This window comes from Chionomys nivalis, chromosome 3 (genome assembly GCF_950005125.1).
Source record: "Chionomys nivalis chromosome 3, mChiNiv1.1, whole genome shotgun sequence".
NCBI classification, from domain to species: domain Eukaryota; kingdom Metazoa; phylum Chordata; class Mammalia; order Rodentia; family Cricetidae; genus Chionomys; species Chionomys nivalis.
The window spans coordinates 119,462,381-119,480,943 of record NC_080088.1 but is presented as its reverse complement, the minus strand read 5'-3'; the positions used below and the strand labels follow the sequence as shown (position 1 = coordinate 119,480,943).

General features: G+C 52.3%; 1 protein-coding gene across 5 annotated transcripts in view; it reads left to right on the top strand.

The window, feature by feature from the left end:
* Positions 1–18,563, top strand: part of Tpcn1 (two pore segment channel 1) — a 58,079-nt gene that overhangs the window by 24,880 nt on the left and 14,636 nt on the right. For 4 of the 5 annotated variants that reach the window (XM_057764553.1, XM_057764552.1, XM_057764554.1 and 1 more), the window contains 12 exons: positions 4,593–4,720; positions 9,695–9,871; positions 10,740–10,853; positions 10,983–11,113; positions 11,821–11,909; positions 12,812–12,846; positions 13,292–13,350; positions 13,538–13,637; positions 16,568–16,684; positions 16,890–17,014; positions 17,872–17,920; positions 18,175–18,238. In XM_057764553.1, coding sequence (XP_057620536.1) covers positions 4,593–4,720; positions 9,695–9,871; positions 10,740–10,853; positions 10,983–11,113; positions 11,821–11,909; positions 12,812–12,846; positions 13,292–13,350; positions 13,538–13,637; positions 16,568–16,684; positions 16,890–17,014; positions 17,872–17,920; positions 18,175–18,238 — 1,188 coding nt within the window. Of the gene's footprint in view, positions 1–4,377; positions 4,503–4,592; positions 4,721–9,694; positions 9,872–10,739; positions 10,854–10,982; positions 11,114–11,820; positions 11,910–12,811; positions 12,847–13,291; positions 13,351–13,537; positions 13,638–16,567; positions 16,685–16,889; positions 17,015–17,871; positions 17,921–18,174; positions 18,239–18,563 lie in introns of those variants that run through there. The other variant, XM_057764555.1, reaches the window with a different exon arrangement.

The window sequence follows — 18,563 nt, the reverse complement described above, 5'->3', positions numbered from 1 at the left end:
GAGCAGCCCAAAGGTGCTCCCCCTAGTAAGGGAGAAGCCATCCTGTCCTGGTGATGTGCCTGGTGCACAAGCCTCGCCCTGTGAGTGTTTGTCGTTCCCATACAAGCTGAGTGGTGTCCGGATAGGTTGGTGAGCCGAGGTTCATCTCCTGGATGATGACAGTGTTCTTGTCGTGTTGGGGCAGTGCAGCTTAGCTAGGCAGTGTTGGTGGAAGGCCTCGGTTCCTGACACACAGTCCAAGAGCTGCTGACCCCTCAGCTCCTGAGTTTGGGGTTGTTCCACAAGCCACCTGCATCTGCCTGCCTACTTTTGTTGATTAGGTAGTTGGTTTGTGTTTTTTTGTTTGTTTGTTTGTTTGTTTTTGTTTTTGGCCATCTTAGGAATCTCAAGCTGGTCACAAACTTTAGGGGAGGGTGACCTTGAACTCGGATCCTCCTGTCTCAACCTCCTAAGTACTGGGATTGCATGTGTGTGCTACCATGCCCAGGTTTGATTTATAGATATGTGTAGTGCTGGGAATTGAACCTGGGTCTCTGAACACGCTAGGCAAACACTCTATCAGCTGAGCCACATCCTCAGCCCTGCCTGTGGCAATTGCTGCCTACCTGTGAAGTCACTGATGCCCCCAGTCGCACACTCAGATGGGTCAGCCTCTTCTCCCGGGTGGCGTTGAATCTCCTCTTTGCTCCAGCATTGGTGGGCAGTTGTTTCAGAGGCTCCTCCAGAGGCCCTTTGTTGGGGGTACTGGCTGCCTCTGCAGGTGCTCCCACAGAGGGTGGAGCACAGGCTCTCCAGGTGCCTCCAGGGGATTTGTCCTCTGCATGGAGACATTTGCCCTGTGAGCAAGGCAGTGCTGGGTGTGCATTCGTGAGCAACGGTTAGTTCCAAGTCACAGTTCATTTCTGGGATAAAATAAAACACGCATGTGCCCAAATTGACGTAGAGCTCAGCACTGACTTGATATTTTACGTAGTCTCTGCCAGTTGTTCCCAAGTCCCGAGGCCTCACTGTACACATCTGCCCCCACTGTCCCTTCTAGACATATGTAGTCTGTAGCTGTAGGGTGGTGACATGTTGCCTCTGCGGTACCACTGTCACCTCCCTCTGCAGAGCCCCTTGGTGCTGTGGATGAGCAGCTGCCATCCATGACTGATGCATTTCCTGCCTGTGAAGACTTTGTACACGTTGGGACATGGTTTTCTCCTTAGACTGGGCCCGTGGAGGATCTTATATAGCAGAGAGACATGGGTAGGTGGAGCTTCCCAAGGATGCCCACACCTGCAGCAGAGTGACCAGTGCATCCCTCTGGGGCCCTACCGCCAGGGCCCACATCCTGGCTCAGCCTCTCCCAGAGACACATTTGTAACAGGACGCACCCTATAGGGTTCTTGTGTCTCGGGACTCTGTCAGTGTGCAGAGCTCGAAGTGATGCTGTGTCCTTCCGTCCCTGTTTGTTCCATTGGCACTGTCCCTCCTGTCAGGAGTTTCCTGCCTGCGTACTGTGCACACCAGCACGGTCACACACACACGTACACACACATACACGCACATGTGCACATGAGACTTGCTTCAGAGCTGTGACCAGCAGAGGAACAAGGCGTCTGGGTTGGACAGGAAGAAATGAATCAGACAGTCTGGTCCTCCACGACCGCACCTTACAAGGTATCTATAGGAGGAGCCCGGTATTTAGACACTGTCATGCGCAGGGCTGTCGGGAAGCTGTGGGGGCGCCGAGGATGTGGCCCCAAGGAGGAGCACTTGCCTGGTGTGCTGGGGTCCCTGAGTTCCGTCCCCACCGTGGGATTGGGGTGTGACGTGGTGGGATGTCGGGAGGTCTTAGATGTGAGCGATGGAACTCAGCATTGGGGATCTGCTGGTTTGAAGCTCTGAGCCTAAAATGCAGCCTTGACACACACCTACTGGTTGGTGAGGGTCCACAAACATGGAAGGCTCCGGCAGCCATGGGAATGGAGAGAGGTATGATTGGTTGAATTTGTTCAGTGAGTTCTTTTTGAGGCAGGATCTCACTGTAGCCCACGCTTGCCGTGATCCTCCTGTCCCAGTCCCCAGTGCTGGGATTGCATCCGGCCACTGCACCCAGCCTGAGAAGTTAAACCTGTGACCTGTCACCTGAGCGCTAGGTATTTATTTACTCCAAAGGGATGAGAGCGCACTCCCCACAGCAAGCCTGGTCTGCCCGTGGATGTCGGGAGGGACACCGCGGGCACTTGGGGGCACAGTTGAGGATGGAATGCGCTTAGTAGCGCAGCGCTGACTGACACATGACACAATGCAGATTCATTCAGGATAATTACGGCGAGAGGAGGCAGACGCCTGTGTAGACTGGACGATGTCTTCAGATTCTAAGACACACAGAGTGATCAGGCGCAGCAGCTGAGTGGTCATGCGGGAAGGACAGGAGGCAGGGGAAGTGATGGCTCTGGGTCCTTTTTATTGATTTCTTATTGTGTATTGCTGATTTTTCAAGACAGTGTTTCTCTGTGTAGCCCTTTCTGTCCTGGAACTTGCTCTGTAGACCAGGGTGGTCCCGAACTTACAGAGATCCACCTGCCTCTGCGTCCTAAGTACTGGAATTAAAGATGCGCACCACCACTTTGGGCTTCATTTATTTATCTTTTTAGTTCAGTTTTTATGTGCTAGGAGTTGATGACCTCAGGGTCTCGTGCACGCTATGCACGCTATGCACGCTATGCTCTGTTTTCTGAATGTGTCGTGTCTCTGGCCCACTTTCACGTTTGAGTCATTCGTTCATTCATTCATTATTTATTTAACTAATGAATGTGTGTTGGGTTTTTTGTTTGTCTGATTTTTTTGTTTGTTTGTTTGTTTGTTTATGGGGAGACAAGGTCTTGCTATGTAATGCTGGCTGACTTAGAAGTTGTTATATAGACCAGGCTGGCCTTAACCTTAAAGAGATCCATCTGCCTCCAGACCTCTCCAGTACTGTGACTGAAGGCATGTGCCATCATACTTGGCCTATTTTTAATATTTAATTGTTTACTGTGTCTGTCTGTGCACGTGGGGGAGTCAGAGGACAACCATGGGAGTCAGTTCTCTACTTCATTCACGTGGATCCGGGGGTCAAGCTCAGGTCATCAGACTTGACAAGACCCTTAACCCTCTGAGCCATCTCACCAGTCTGGGTGGACTTGCACTCACTCTACAATCCAGACAGGCTTTGAATTCAAAATCGTCCTGCCTTCCTGTGTCAGATAGCTGGGACCCCAGGCCTGTGTCGCCAGGCCCAGCAGCTGTTGCTTTCACACTTGTGCAGACACAACGCCTGGTTGGGCTGAGGGTATAGCTCAGCGATAGAGCACCCACAGGGTCCCGGGTTCCATCCCTGACACTACCAAAAAACATAATTGTCAAGCCGTACGCTTTAAAACATGCGCATTTTAGTGAGTGTCAATAGTCCCCTCTGTGTTTTTATAAATTCGTGGGGACATCCTTGTGGATGGCCATACCCAGTGGCCCCGCAGACCTGGCCCCTCTGTCCCAGCCAGTGTGGCTACCTGTACCGCACATCTGCTTTGTTTCCATCACCCGTGCAAACGGCAGTGTCTAAACTCTGGTCTCCTCCTCTGGAAACCTCGTTTGCAGTGTGGGTTGTGGGGTACCAGACTGTCATAGATTCCCTTCTTCTCAGTAGATTAATCAGGCGGACTCATTGCCCAGTGCTCAAATTCACCATGTGTATCAGGAGAGACTACGGATTGTGACAAGCCGTGGGAACATGCTCAGTCAAGGGTCCTGTTGACGTCCTTCTAGTGCAGGCAGAGGACAGAAAGAGCCCCTCTCTCCCAGCTGACCCAGGACAAGTGCCAAATGCGGCTCCAGTTGGCTGGCTCCAGTGCTCGCCCCCCACGATCCCTGGCTCTGCTGGCAAGCTCGGGTCAGCTGCTTTTAGCCAGGGCTGGCTCTGTCCAAGCCAAACAGCGTGGCTGAGGCTGGGAGAGGGCAGTCTGCCGAGACAAAGCAGGACAAGGCCCTGGAAGAGGTGGGCGGGGAGGGGGGATCCACTTTGGTTAAATGTTTGACTGAGCAAGATCTCCCCATGTTTCCAAAAGTCAAAAGTCTACACAGTGAGCCTGCAGCCCTTACCCCTCACAAGCAGCCGGTTCCTTTCTTTTCTTCCCTGCATGTCTTTTTCTAAAGATATGTAGACATGTGTAGGTTTAGCTGTTCCCTCCCCCACTCCCTCTGCTCTTTTGTGCTTTTTTCTTTTTTTAAAAGAAATACATTCATTTATTTATAGGAGAGGGTTGGCGTGCCCATGCACGTATGGAGGTCAGGGAACAACTTAAAGGCATCTGTATTCCTTCCACCACGTGCGTGCTGGGGGTTGAACTCAGGTCATCAGGCTTGGTGGCAAGCACCTTCATCTGCTGAGTCATCTTGCTGGCACTTTCTTCTTTCTTTTTTAAGAGAAAGAAGACATTTTTGATCAGCTACCCTGATGCGTGTTGCTAGCAGCACAGGTTAGCGCTGACAGAGTGACCTTGTGCTGAGCAGTTGTCTGTTATCTTCAGCCTGGGTTCTAAGGAAGTCTCTGCCCTCTCCCCATGCAGATGGGGGCAGCCGCAGCATCCAGGACTCCCAGGTTCCCAGTCTGGTCTCCCAGGTCGACCAGTCCCCCTCCAGTCCCCCTGGACACAACTGGGAGATGAATTATCAAGAGGCAGCAATCTACCTCCAGGTGAGTGCGACTGGGTTGGCGCCTGGGGGTGAGGGTGGGGCATGTTCAGAAGGCTGCTGGTCTGCCTGCCTGTCCCTGCTCCAGACTAGAACAGGAGTGTGTTCCTGTCCCTCCTCAGAGCCCTGTTTGTGGCTATGCTTGCAGCAGGCGGGTCTCCATTCTTTCCTCTCTGTCTTCCCAGGACCACATACACAGACCCAGCTCTCAGGGAATCTTATGTACCTTGTATTGTAGCAGGGGAGGGAGTGTTCACGCAGTGGGGCGACCTCCTCGGTCTGCTCTTTTCATGTACTGTTCTGCCGCTGTCAGGCCTGATCGTTGTGCTTGTTGGGATTTTTCTTTTTCTTTTCTTTTTTGTTTTTTTGAGAAAGGGTCACTTTATGCAGTTTCGTAACTCACAGAGACCCTCCTGCCTCTGCCTCCTGAGTGCTGGGCTCAAGGGCATGGGCCATCACACCTGGCAATGTTTGGGAATTTGTTTTAAAGCAGTACTTTTCTATAAAGCTATTGCATGTTTGTTGACATAAATTCAGATAGTCTCAGAAAACATAATGTCTTCCCTTTTGTTTAAGAAACTGGGTCTCACTGTGTAGTCCTGGCTGCCCTGAAACTTCTTATATGTAGACCTGGCTAGCTTCAAACTTCTCAAGCCCTGCCTGCCTCTGACTAAGGAGTGCTGGGGTTTCAAGTGTGTATGCCACATCGGGTCTTGTTTATGCAGAGAATTCTACTCTATGAGACCTTACCATAAATGAGACCTTACTTGTCAATTACCTTGTGCAGATGGAGAAGAATTCTGTTTAACGGTTCTAGTCCAACATGGCTGTTGATTTCTGCACAGTGTCAGTTCAGCAGGGAGATGTTCAACAAAGCTGATCACACAGCTAAAGCTGCACTTACCTGCATATAGTAGTGTGTGCACATGTCTGCATTTATGTCTGTGTTGTGCACACGAGTGTGTATATGCATGCATATGCGTATATGTGAGTGCGTGTGTATATATGTGTACGTGCATATGTGTGTATGAGCGCATGTGTATATATGTATGTGTATCCACGTGTGTATATGTATGTGTGTATTTACGTGTGTATCTGTATGTGTGTGCATGTGTATACGCGTGTGTATTTATGTGTGTCTGTATGTGTGTACATGCATATGTGTGTGAGTACATGTGTGTGTATATGTATGTGTGTATACACGTGTGTGTGTTTATGTGTGCATCTGTATGTGTGTGCGTGCATATGTACATACATACACATAGAGTCATACACACATCTGAAAACTTGTTTATGTAAAGAGTCAGTGTAGGCTTGGGGAGAGAGGTCAGTCAAGTGCTTGCCGCACAAATGAGGACCCGAATTCAGATCCCAAGGACTTGATTGTAATTCCAGCCCTGGGGAGGCAGAGACAAGTGGGTCGTGAGGCTGCTGGCCAGCCTAGCCTACTCGTGAGCTCCAGGCCAGTGAAAGACTGAAAGATTCCAAAAATACAAGAACAAAAATCCAAGATGGGTGCCTTGACCTCTGGCCTCCACATAGCACACACACAGATGAAAGGGTAATTGCTTGCTGGTGGCATTCTTACTTCCTCAGAAGCCTACGTTATTTGAATTATTTTACAAAGGAAGGTATCTTTTTGGAAATTAAGGGCCAGCGAGATGGCTCAGAAGGTAAAGGTGCTTGTAGCTCAAGCCTGGCAAACTGACGTCCATCCCTTAAACCCTGGGGTTGTAGACCAAGGGATAGCAGTTGACTAGCCAACAGAAAGTCCTAGACTCAAACCTAGTGGAGATTTGGAAGGAAATAGCCCCCAAAGGGAGTGTAGGATTAGGAGTGTGGCCTTGCTAGAGGTGTGTGACTTTGAGGTCTCACAGATGCTCAAGCCACGCCCAGTGGTTCAGAGCTCTTGTTGCCTGTGAGTCAGGATACAACACTCTCAGCTACGTCTCCAGCACTGTGTCTGCCTGTGCGCCACCATGTCCACCATGACAATAATGGGTTGAACCTCTGAACTGTAAACAAGCCACCCCAATTAAACGTTTTCCTGTATAAGACTTTCTGTGGTCATGGTGTCTCTTTACAGCAATAGAACCCTAACTAAGACAAACCTAATAATGGGTTTCAGGCCAGCAGTGGTGGCTGAAACTGAGGCAGGAGGATCAGCACAAGTTTGGGGCCTGCCTGGTCTTCATAGTGAGTATATGTGGTTAAATCTAGATTCCTCATGTAGAGAACATTTTTTTTTAAAAATAATAACACCTGGGCTGGAGAGATGGCTCAGTGGTTAAGAGCATTGCCTGCTCTTCCAAAGGTCCTGAGTTCAACTCCCAGCAACCACATGGTGGCTCACAACCATCTGTAATGAGGTCTGGTGCCCTCTTCTGGTCTGCACGCATACACACAGAATACTATATACATAATAAAATAAATAAATATTAAAAAAATATTAAAAAAAATAATAATAACACCTGACTTCTTTTTTTAAAGATTTATTTATTTATTTATTTATTTATTTATTTATTTATTTATTTATACAGTATCCTGCCTGTAGGCCAGAAGAGGGCACCAGATCTCATTATAGTTGGTTGTGAGCCACCATGTGGGTGCTGGGAATTGAACTCGGGACCTCTAGAAGAACAGTCAGCGCTCTTAACCGCTGAGCCATCTCTCCAGCCCCCGAGAACATTTTTTTTTTAAAGATGAGTCCTCATATAGAGAACATTTTTTTTTAAAGATGAGTCCTCATATAGAGAACATTTTTTTAAAGATATCTTTTTGTTGTTGCTTTTGTTTTGAGACAGGGTCTCTCTATGGAGCCCTGGCTTTCCCAGAACTCCCTATGTAGACCAGGCTTGTCTAGAACTCATAGAGATCCACCTGCCTTTGCCTCCCAAGTGCTAGAATTCAAAGTGTATGATGCAACTACACCTGGCTAAGACATCAGTTTAATGATTTTTATTTTTTTTTATGTTTATTGTGTTGGAATAGCATGTGTGCCGGGGGTATGTGTATGCCGGGAGTACGTGTGTGACGGGGTATGTGTGTGAGGGGGTATGCGTGTGATGGGTACGCATATGACGGGGTATGTGTGTGGCGGGGTAGACGTGTGATGAGATTACGCGTGTGATGGGGTACACATGTGACAGGATACGTTGTGATGGGGGTATGTGTGTGACATGGTACGCGTGTGACAGGGTATGTGTGTGATAGGGTACGCGTGTGACGGGGTACGTTGTAACGGGTACGCATGTGGTGATAAGAAGACAACATGCGAGGAATTGGTTTCCTTCTACCATACTGGCCCTGTGGCTTGAACTCGGCCATCAGGCTTGGCAGCACGTACCTCTACCCACCATGCCATCTCGCCTGACCCAGCATCAGCTTTTCACAGTAAAGAGCACAGCAGAACTCAGATCCTAGGATTCCAGTCTGTGTTGGAGGGCTGTCCGGCTGGGGTCAGGGCCAGCTCTGCACTCCCAGTTCAGCTCTCTGGTATATGTGGGTTGCAGCCCTGGCTGTATCGAGGGTGTCTGCTACTGGGAGCTTCCTCTTCTCACATTTGCCTGTTAACTTTCTCACTCACCCTTGGGTGCCGTGACCTTCGAGGTTCTGGCATGCTGGAGCGAACAGAGAACAGAGGCCTGGCTGGGGTGGACAGTCTGTGCACAAGCCCAGAGCTCTCTTTGGGAGCTGCGTTAGGTCCTATGATGTGGATTCTCGGGCCGTCTTTGCTGTTGGGAATCAACACCCCATCCCCTGGGTTCACAGCTGAGCCTCCTGTCAGGCTCTCTAGCTACACCTTCCCTTAGCAATTGCACCAGAACTGCACAGTCTAGTAATTTAAAGCAGAGGCTTCCTGACCTTCTCCACAGAGATGGTGGGAGATACCGCCCTGCACAGACTACAGGGCCTTTCGTCATCCCCTGGGCACGACCCTGCTTCCTCTGTCTGGCCTGCGGTTTTTCTTCTGTTGCTGATGAGGATAGCAGGCTTCCAGCGTCCAGGAAGTGACCCTGTCAGCTACAGCCAAGGCCTCCTCAGAAGGGGAAGAAGGCCATGGGGACGATTGCTGTCCCACTGCCTTCTTGGATGTAGGAGTCTCACCTGTCCTTTGCTCTGGGACGCTGAACCACCGGGCAGTTGAGGTGTGAGTGAGTGCGGTCCCAGCCTCCGTATGGTGGCATCTGCAGTACATCGTTCATCCTGTGGGGCTTTGTATGTCGTAGGACACTGAGCAGCATCCTGGAGTATGACCAAGGTTGTTATTGGGGTGCTGCATCTCCCACATTGGAGAGCCCTAAGCAAGGAGCTGTGTAGATAGAGTGCAGCAGGCTCTCCAGGGCAACCCTAGTCTTGTTGGGCGTAGTCGTTGGCTGCTCCTGTTACCGTTGCTCAGGACTGTTTGATAAAATTTCTCCTTTCTTCTGCACCTCTGGGGAAGCTCCAGCCTTGTCCTGTCCACCACTGGTAAGGACAGCAGGGAATTTAGTCAGTGCCCACAGTGAAGGCTGGAAAGCCAAGCCAGCCTGCTAGTTTGGCCTATGTGTGAGCTCTTTACTTCAGGCCTAAGAATTTTTTTTTTCTTTTTTTTGGTTTTTCGAGACAGGGTCTCTCTGTAGCTTTGGAGCCTGTCCTGGAACTAGCTCTTGTAGACCAGGCTGGCCTCGAACTCCCAGAGATCCACCTGCCTCTGCCTCCTGAGTGCTGGGATTAAAGGCGTGCGCCACCACCGCCCGGCTCAGGCCTAAGAATATATACCCCCTAGGGATGGTACTTCTCCACAACCTCTGAGACGTTCTAGTTTGGCAGATTTAAGCAGCGTTTCTTGGCCGTCATCATGCAAAGGTTGGCCGTTCAGCGAGGCTCTCCTGAACCGTGTCTTGGCCTCTGTGACCTGCCCCGCTTCCTGCCCCTCCACCTCTCCAGCATGACCCCTCCGTGCCTATCGCGTGCTCAAGTTGTCCTGTCTTTGTAGGAAGGCCAGAACAACGACAAGTTCTTCACACACCCCAAGGATGCCCGAGCGCTGGCCGCCTACCTCTTCGCACACAACCACCTCTTCTACCTGATGGAGCTGCTCACAGCCTTGCTCCTGCTGCTGCTGTCGCTGTGCGAGTCACCCGCTGTCCCTGCTCTCCGGCTCGGCATCTACGTGAGTGCTCCGGGGAAAGGAGCCATGGAGCCTTGCCCGCCACCTAAGGGGACTTAGCGGGGAACATTCTAGAAGGGAAGAGAGACGACTCAGCTGTTCCCTGCTCCCAGCGGGAGGAAGCGCCCTTCTGTTTCCAGCGACTCCACAGATAGGCTGGGGCCTTGAGAACCCACACGGAGGCCTGTCACATCTGGCCATCCTGTGGTCATGCGTGGGAGAGGCCCACTGAGGGTCTTCCCTGGGTCCTTCTCCTTCCATCCCATGGGGAAGCATAGTTATAGAGTTTGGTGTTCACATAGCCCTCTTTTTAAAAGAATTACGTACGCGGCGGCATGTGTGGTGTGTGTGTGTACATGCACTCATGCCATGGCACACGTATGGGGTGAGAGGACAGCGTGTGGAGTGGGCTCTCTTTCTCTCTGTATGTGGGATCCAGGGGGTAGAACCCTGGTCTCTAGGCCTGCAAGGCAGGTGCCTTTCCGCACTGAGCCATCTCCCCAGTCCTGACAGCCTGCTTAGATATAGGTGACTGTTAAATTTGGAACCTTTCAGCTTTTTTTTTTAACCCCATTCCCTTTCCCAAATGCCTTTTGTGGGATTTGTGTAAGCCATGCATAGTTCTCTCCAGAACGGGTGGAGCCTCGGACTCCTTTCTGACTTCACACCATGTGGGTCTACATTTCTGTCTAGTGAATGTCAAGTTTATTCTTAGCTGTCTGGAAAAAACTGTCTCCAAGGACTAGTCTGGCATCTTGGGGTTTGGTGTATGTGAGTGTGCACGAGTGTGTGTGTGTACGTGTGTGTTCCAGGAGTGGGGAGGTACCATGGATGGGCTCCCTGAGGACAGCCTTCACCTCTCTGACTGCAGGTCCACGCCACCCTGGAGCTGTTCGCCCTCATGGTGGTGGTGTTTGAACTCTGCATGAAGTTGCGCTGGCTGGGCTTCCACACATTCGTCCGGCACAAACGCACCATGGTCAAGGTAATATATCTATCCATTCCATTGCAGCGTGTTCCCCTAGGTCCCTGTCACACCTGTGGTCCCTGTTGGCTGGGTCAGTACGTTGGAGGCTGGCTCAGGGAGCTAACCACCTTTGACCTCCCATCCCAGACATCTGTCCTGGTGGTGCAGTTCATCGAGGCTATCGTGGTGCTGGTGCGGCAGACGTCCCACGTGCGGGTGACCCGGGCACTACGCTGCATTTTCCTGGTGGACTGTCGGTACTGTGGCGGAGTGCGGCGGTAAGGCCTGGGGCTCAGCGGTCAGATAGTCCCCTGTGGTGGCCTGGCCGTCCCGACTGACAGGGAGGGGAGTGGGCGGGAGCTGAGTTGACTGGCCCCAGCCCAGTCCTGCTTCTGGGGCGAGTGTCAGCACATTAGCTTCAACTTGGGGGTGGTAGGTATTCTGAGGAACACAGCATCGTCACTCTGGCAGAGGGCCTGCCCTGTCTTGGTGTATAATCTCTCCAGCCCTACAACAGTGGCCTAAAGCTGACTTCTCAGTCCTGTCCTGCAGGCTCCTCCCACCCAGTCCAGAGCCCTGAGCCCGAGCTGACCCAACCCAGAATTAAAGCCCTCTTTGGAGAGTCCATCCTGTCGCTTGGCCAGGGACCCCCTGATGGCTGGGCATGAGCGGTGGTCCTTTGTTGCATGTGTACCCTCCAGCCTATGCAAAGTGACCTTGGTCCTCCTGGCCACACGCAGCCTCCTGCCGTACCTTCCCTGAAGGGCCCTGTCCCTGGGTGGACGTGGCAGCTTCTACCTTGGTTCTCCCTGTCACCCACTGAATGGAGGCTTCAGGTGTGTTAGGGCTGAGTAAACACGGTGGCCTCCTGGGTGCAGTAGGATGTGGTGTTCAGGTCACACCTCCACCAGCGTGTCCCCCGCCTCAAGGCACAGATGACCCCTCCCACCCCTGCCACCCTTCAGCTAGCCGTCTTTCTCCCCAGCAACCTGCGCCAGATCTTCCAGTCACTGCCTCCTTTCATGGACATCCTCCTGTTGCTGCTCTTCTTCATGATCATCTTTGCCATCCTGGGTAAGTGAGTGCCCCGTGTCCCTCCAGTCACGCGCGGGCCACGAAGGCTGCACCCCCGGGGGCGGTACCACAGTGCCGTGCGCTGAGTGGCTCATCAGCAAAGGCCTCAGCTACTTGCAGCTCTGGAGGCTGCAAACCCAGCACCTTCCCCTACATCCTCACGTGGTGGAAGGGCTGGGGCAGCTGGGTCTTGGTGTGTAGCCCAGGCTGGCTTAGAGCCTTTGAGTGTCCTGCCTCAGTGTCCTAGTGTTGGGATTACGTATGTGCACTGCCATCCACTCTTGTTCAGTTCCGTTTGTCATCTCTGTGGGGGCAGGGTGTTTTCCCTGGGTCATAATTCTGAGGTTCCTGAGGAAGGAAGGAGTAACATCCCTGCCCAGGGCCTGGCTGCCATGTCCTCTGAGCGTAGAGACAGTCTGTCCACAGCCTGCATCTATGATCCTTCCCACAGATGTGATTAGTTTAAAAACCTTGCATCACTGGGCGGTGGTGGCACATGCCTTTAATCCCAGCACTCGGGAGGCAGAGGCAGGCGGATCTCTGTGCGTTCGAGGCCAGCCTGGTCTAGAAGGGCTAGTTCCAGGACAGGAACCAAAAGCTACAGAGAAACCCTGTCTCGAAAATCAAAAAAAAAATAAAAAATTAAAAAATAAATAAAAACCTTGCATCTTAAAATTCAATTTTATGCAAAATTTATGCAGATTTTCAGCCCTTTTCCATGGCTAGACCGGACAGAGCCAACACTTACTCCCAGGTGTCCGCAGATTTGCATATAGCAGCATGACTTCCTCCAGAGGGCTGCAGTCCTCCCCAGCCTCCCCTCCAGCCCTCACTTCCTGTGCACACTCATGGGTGCTCCGCTTAACTCCACTCTCAGTCTCTTTTTTTCTACCACATTCTAGGTTTCTACTTATTTTCCACTAACCCTTCAGACCCAGTAAGTAAATAGGTCTTGGTCCCTTGTTTTATGGGGAGACTTTTCTGCCAGACAGGGTAGGTGGGAGGATCCTGGCCATGTTAGGAGGGGCACCCTGCCAGGTTTTTGGTTCCCAAGAGTCCCCATCTCGGACCTGCTTTCTCTGAGAGCTGAGGGGCGCCCTTTTCCTCTTCTTATGGGCAAAGATCAGGTTTGGAATGTTGGAACATTCTGATAGAGAATGGAGGAGGGGATCTCACTGCAGGGACATGTGACACCCCGGGAAACAGTTCCTCACCCCTTTAGCTGGTAGCCTGCTCTCATCAGCACAGCTCACGAAGCGCAGGCCTGCGTGGGTGCTGCGCCTCTGCTTTGATGCCCTTTGTATTTGAAGGAGGAAGGGGGAGAGGGGCACCCTGGATGTGACTGTCCAGGCCGTCCACACATCCCCATCCTTTCCTTGTAGTACTTCAACACCTTGGAGAACAGCATCGTCAACCTGTTTGTTCTTCTCACCACAGCCAAGTAAGCCTGGGCCCACTCCCTCCGCCGGCTCTGGCCCCACTCCAGCCCGGGGCTGTCTCCTTCCTCCCGAGGTCCTCCCCCATCGCAGTGCACACGGGGCTGAGTGGAGGGAAAGGGGGTAGCTTGAGCGCAGGGGAGCAGCAGCAAGGTGCATCCTTAGACGTTGAGGTGAGCCTCTGCAATGCAGCTTTCCAGACGTGATGATGCCCTCCTACTCCCGGAGCCCGTGGTCCTGCATCTTCTTCATCGTGTACCTCTCCATCGAGCTGTACTTCATCATGAACCTGGTGAGTATCTGCCTTGGCTCTACTACAGCGGTGGGCCCCGGGGACAGAGATGTCAGGACTGCCCTACAGAATGCTGTGAGGATTCCCCGGCTCCGTGCCACCATTGCTGTAGATGGTGCTGGATTGCACAGAGAGGAGGTTCTCACCGCTGCATCTTTTCCTCCTTACAGTAAACGTTTTGCCCTAATGAAGCCAGCCAGGCATTGTGCGTAGATGCAGGGCAGCCGTGCTGTGGTTCCGTTACCATCATATGCAGGGTAGGCAGCGGAGAGTCAGGCCGACAGAGAGACATGTGTGCCCATCACCACACAGCTCAGAGTAGCTTGGTACTGCATCCTGTCTCATTATATGCCAGGAACTTCTGCCCCATTAATGTAAACCACGAGATAACCCAAGCAAGATGTGTTCTATGAGGGACACAAAGTCCCTGTGCACACTGGGCTGGCTCAGGGCCACCAGCGGTGTTTGCTGACATCAAGACTGTAGCCAACACTAGGCGGAGACTCATAGCAACAGCAGAGTGAGCAGAGACCAGGGCTTCCCATAGTTTTCTGGTTTTGTGGTGTTGTGAATAGAACTCAGATCCTTTCTGATGCTGGCGAAGCCAACCGCCCCTGGACCGCCCCATCCCACTGCAATTGACATTTACAGGCCTGGATTTATGTGGTGCTGGGGATCGAACTGGGGGCCACCTGAGCCGCATACCTCAGCTCTTATTTGTGAACATCTTAAAAACATCCTTGAGTTGATCCCCACAATCGACCCAGGACAGAAATGGAAAGCAGACTGGAGAGATGGCATAGTGGTTATGGGCATTTACTGCCCTGGGTGAGAACCCGTTGTTGGCTCCCAGCATCTCCAGTGATGACTCAGTTCCCCTGACCACCGAGAGGCGCCAGGAGAAGCAAATTCTCTTTTACTCTGCTCTTGCCAGTTAAGACTCAGAAACCCTACAAGGTGAGGGACTTGTCCCCACAGGTCAGCAAGCAGCGCTACCACAGACACTGCCTGATACACTGCCCACTGTCCCACAGACACTGCCCTCACTCACCTCAGTGGGAGCAGGAAACATTTATTCTGGAACTAAATGAGTGACCGTGGCCTGGGGACACAGCTTGAGGTTACCCCGAATCCTGTGTTCCGTGGTAACGTGGCCACCAAGGTTTGTTGTGACATTCTTCAAACATTGTGGTGGAACTGCCATTAGGGAACGAGGAGGAGAGCCCTGCTGTGGACCTCAGGTGCCAGCCGAGGGCACTCTTAGCCTTTGGATTGGTGCCTGGTTTGTACATGCTGAAGGATTTCCTTAATAGCCACAAAGGCAAGGTCGCATGCAGAGACGGTTTAAATGGCTGTAAAGGAACTGAGGTAGTTTGAAATTAGGTTCCTGGCCAGCCACGCCCCAAGGTCTCCACAGTCTCTAAGATTTAATCAGCCTGTGGTCAGGTTGTGTGTGTGCTTTCTGGCTACTTTTCCCATACCACTTCCAGACAGCGCCAGACCCACAAGTCAAGGGCTTGGTCCCCAAACTTCCGGCAGCTGTGAGCACCAGGGGACCCCTCTGCTTCTGGCTCACTCGTTGCATATTGGGGTTCCTGCAACCCCCACTTCAGGATCGGTAATTTCCTCAGTGACTGGCAGAACGAGGGAGATGTGTTTGTAGGTTATAGTACAGGAACTACAAGGGGCAGGTGGAGAGCTGCATGGGCACAGTGGACGTCCTCCTGTCCCCTCCTGACTTGCCCCCGCAGGCGCCTCCCCATGTTAGACCTCCGGAAGTTTCCACAGAGACTCTGTTACATAGGCAGGGTGGGAGTGTGGACAGCCACAGGGAACTGTACAGAAAGAACATGGCACAGTTCTTCCAGGTTGCGTGGGAAATCCTGTCCACCTCAACATTCCCCTCCAGAATGGGGCAGAGCTCTGGGGTGCGGAGGGTCTGAAGACTAGACCAAGGGAAAGCAGAGAATTTCTGTGTGACCAGCACCAAGTCAAAACAGCATGGAAGACTCGGACCTGGTGCAATAACCCTGGCACTCAGGAAGTGGAGGCAGGGGGACAGCAAGCTTCAGGCCAGCCGTATAGCTACAAAGTGAGACAGTGTCTCAAGAAATAAGAGAGGGGCCAGTGTGATAACTCAGCAGGTAAAAGCGCTCACAGCCTCACAGCCTGAAGAGGAGAGGATGGACCTCCAAAAGGTGTTCTCTGATCTCCACACACACTGACACACACAGACACATACAGATGCATGCGTGTGTGCGCACAAAATTACTTTTAGTGTGTTTTATTGGCACCCAACCACACCCTGTGTTTACTCTCATCGGTGGCTGATCTCTCCTTGGAACAGTCCCACAGGATTGAGTAAACCTGTGACAGAGCCCATGGGCCCGCGGCTCCTCAAGTCTTTCCTGTGTGGCCTTTGGTAGAAAAATGCTCACCTTCGATCTACCTGAAAAGCCATTGGGGGGGGGGGGATGCAATTCGAAGCAGCAGAAAGAACAGGAGAGCTCACTTGAAACTTAATCGAAAGACTAAGTCTGTCAGATCTTCCCCACCCTCCGTTCCTCTCCTTATGAACTGACTTTGCTCTGGGGCAGTTCTAGAATGTTCCTTCCTGGCATGCAGCCCCCAGCTCCCCACGCACACACTTCCTGGAACCTTACATGAAACTGATGCACAAGAAAAGTGACCATGGTAGAAGGAGGAGGCTCCTGGGTTGAAGTCCCTGGCCAGCAGGGGCCAGCTATGGGGGATAGAAGAGGGGGGTCTGCGGAAAACCCAGTGATGGTGTCTTCAGGAGATGTGCGGATGCCCCTGTCCTGGGCAGTGCCTGCCCCAGGGGGCTAGATGAAAGCCCTGTCTGGGAGCAGAGGATGACCCCCTAAGACGCACTCAGAGGGCAGCTGAGGCTCCACGCTTGTCCTCTGCAGCTCCTGGCCGTGGTGTTCGACACCTTCAATGACATCGAGAAGCGCAAGTTCAAGTCTCTGCTGCTGCACAAGCGAACTGCCATCCAGCACGCCTACCGCCTGCTTGTCAGCCAGCGGGTAGGGCTGTGGGGGCCAAATCGTGGACGGGGACTCCATTCTCTCTCCCTACCCAAAGTACCCCTTTTGGTGTGGCAGAGTTGCTGACCCTGTAGCTGCCATATTACCCGTGGGAGAAAATGCAGTTGCCCAAATGCATATCGGAATAACTGCCCTGGGCATGGTACCATCTGTGTTCCACCGCACTGCCTTCCCTCTCCCCCAGAGGCCGGCCGGCATTTCCTATAGACAGTTCGAAGGCTTGATGCGCTTCTACAAGCCCCGAATGAGTGCCAGAGAACGCTTCCTGACTTTCAAGGCCCTGAATCAGAGCAACACTCCTCTGCTCAGGTGAGAGCCAGGAGCCACATGGGAGAGCAGTCCTGAGCTAGGAGGCGGGGTGCACTTTACACCACAGCTCTCAGGTGGTCATGTCCATTGGTAATCTGCAAGCCACAGACACCCAGCGACAGTCCACTTCAGTTTGGTTTGACTGAGAAGAAATGTTTGAAGCTGGGTGAGGTGGTTCATACCTCTAATGCTAGCACATAATAGCTTGAAGCAGGCGGATTGGAAATTTAATGCTGTAATACTACTGAGCTATGTAGTGAGGTTGAGGCCAGCTTGGACAATTTCGGGTCTTGCCTCAAAAACAAACAAACAAACAAACAAACAAAGACGAATAGCCAGAAAAGGCGAGATGACTCAGTGGGGCAAGCGCCTGCTGATTGGCATTTCATCCCTGGGACCCGCGTGGTGGAAGGAGAGCATCAGTTCCTGAAAGTTGTCCTCTGACCTCCATGCACGCACACACACCCTTCACTCCACCTTGGAAGGACTGAGTTCGAGGATCTCCAGTTTCGATGCTCTGGCCTTGAGGCTGGTAAACACCACGATGCTGTGCACTCTGCTGGACACCGCCTGCTGTGGAAGTGGGGCTCCCTGAACTGAAAGCACCATTTTGTCTATCCCTGGAGGCCTCTGTTCCCCTAAGGGGCAGTGGTCCAGGGCTCTCTGTCCAGGGCAGATGTGGTAACCCCTGGGGAACAAAGGCATTCAGGATGCTGCAGGTGAGGGCCCTGACAGTTTTGGGCCCTACAAGATGTCCATCTCCCTGTGAAAGGCAGCCATGGGTAGGTGGGGGAGCAGAGGCTGAATGTCATGTGACTGCCTTGCGGGTGACTGCCTTTTCACTTTGCTTGTGACAGCCTGAAGGACTTCTATGATATTTACGAAGTTGCTGCTCTCCAGTGGAAGGTGAGAGTCCTCCCTTCTGCATACAGCGTTTGGGGAAGTTAGCTCAGCCTGCAGTGGGGCTCAGACATCTCAGCCACAACAGGGATCCCAACCTCATGACCCAGCCTTCCCACGCTCACCTTCTCAGAGAGATGGGTCATATGCAGATATTGACCCTGCATGGAGCACTGTGGGCACTCAGCCCCTGTGGAGGCCTGAGCTAGGCTCCAGTCCCTGACCATGACCCCATCTCCTCTGGACCCTCTGCATTGCAGGCAAAGAAGAACAGACAGCATTGGTTTGACGAGCTTCCCCGAACGGCCTTCCTTATCTTTAAAGGTGAGTGTGTGTGGCCCAACAGGGAAGTAAGCAGTTAGCTCCAGAACCAGGAAGGACCAGGGCCAGCCAGGCACCCATAATCACAGTACTGGAGAGGCTGAGGCAGGAAGATGGCAAGTTTGAGAGCATTTTGTGCTACATAGCCAAACCCCATCTCAAAAATAAATAAATAAAGCCGGGCGGTGGTGGCGCATGCCTTTAATCCCAGCACTCAGGAGGCAGAGGCAAGCGGATCTCTGTGAGTTCGAGACCAGCCTGGTCTACGAGAGCTAGTTCCAGGACAAGCTCCAAAACCACAGAGAAACCCTGTCTCGAAAAACCAATA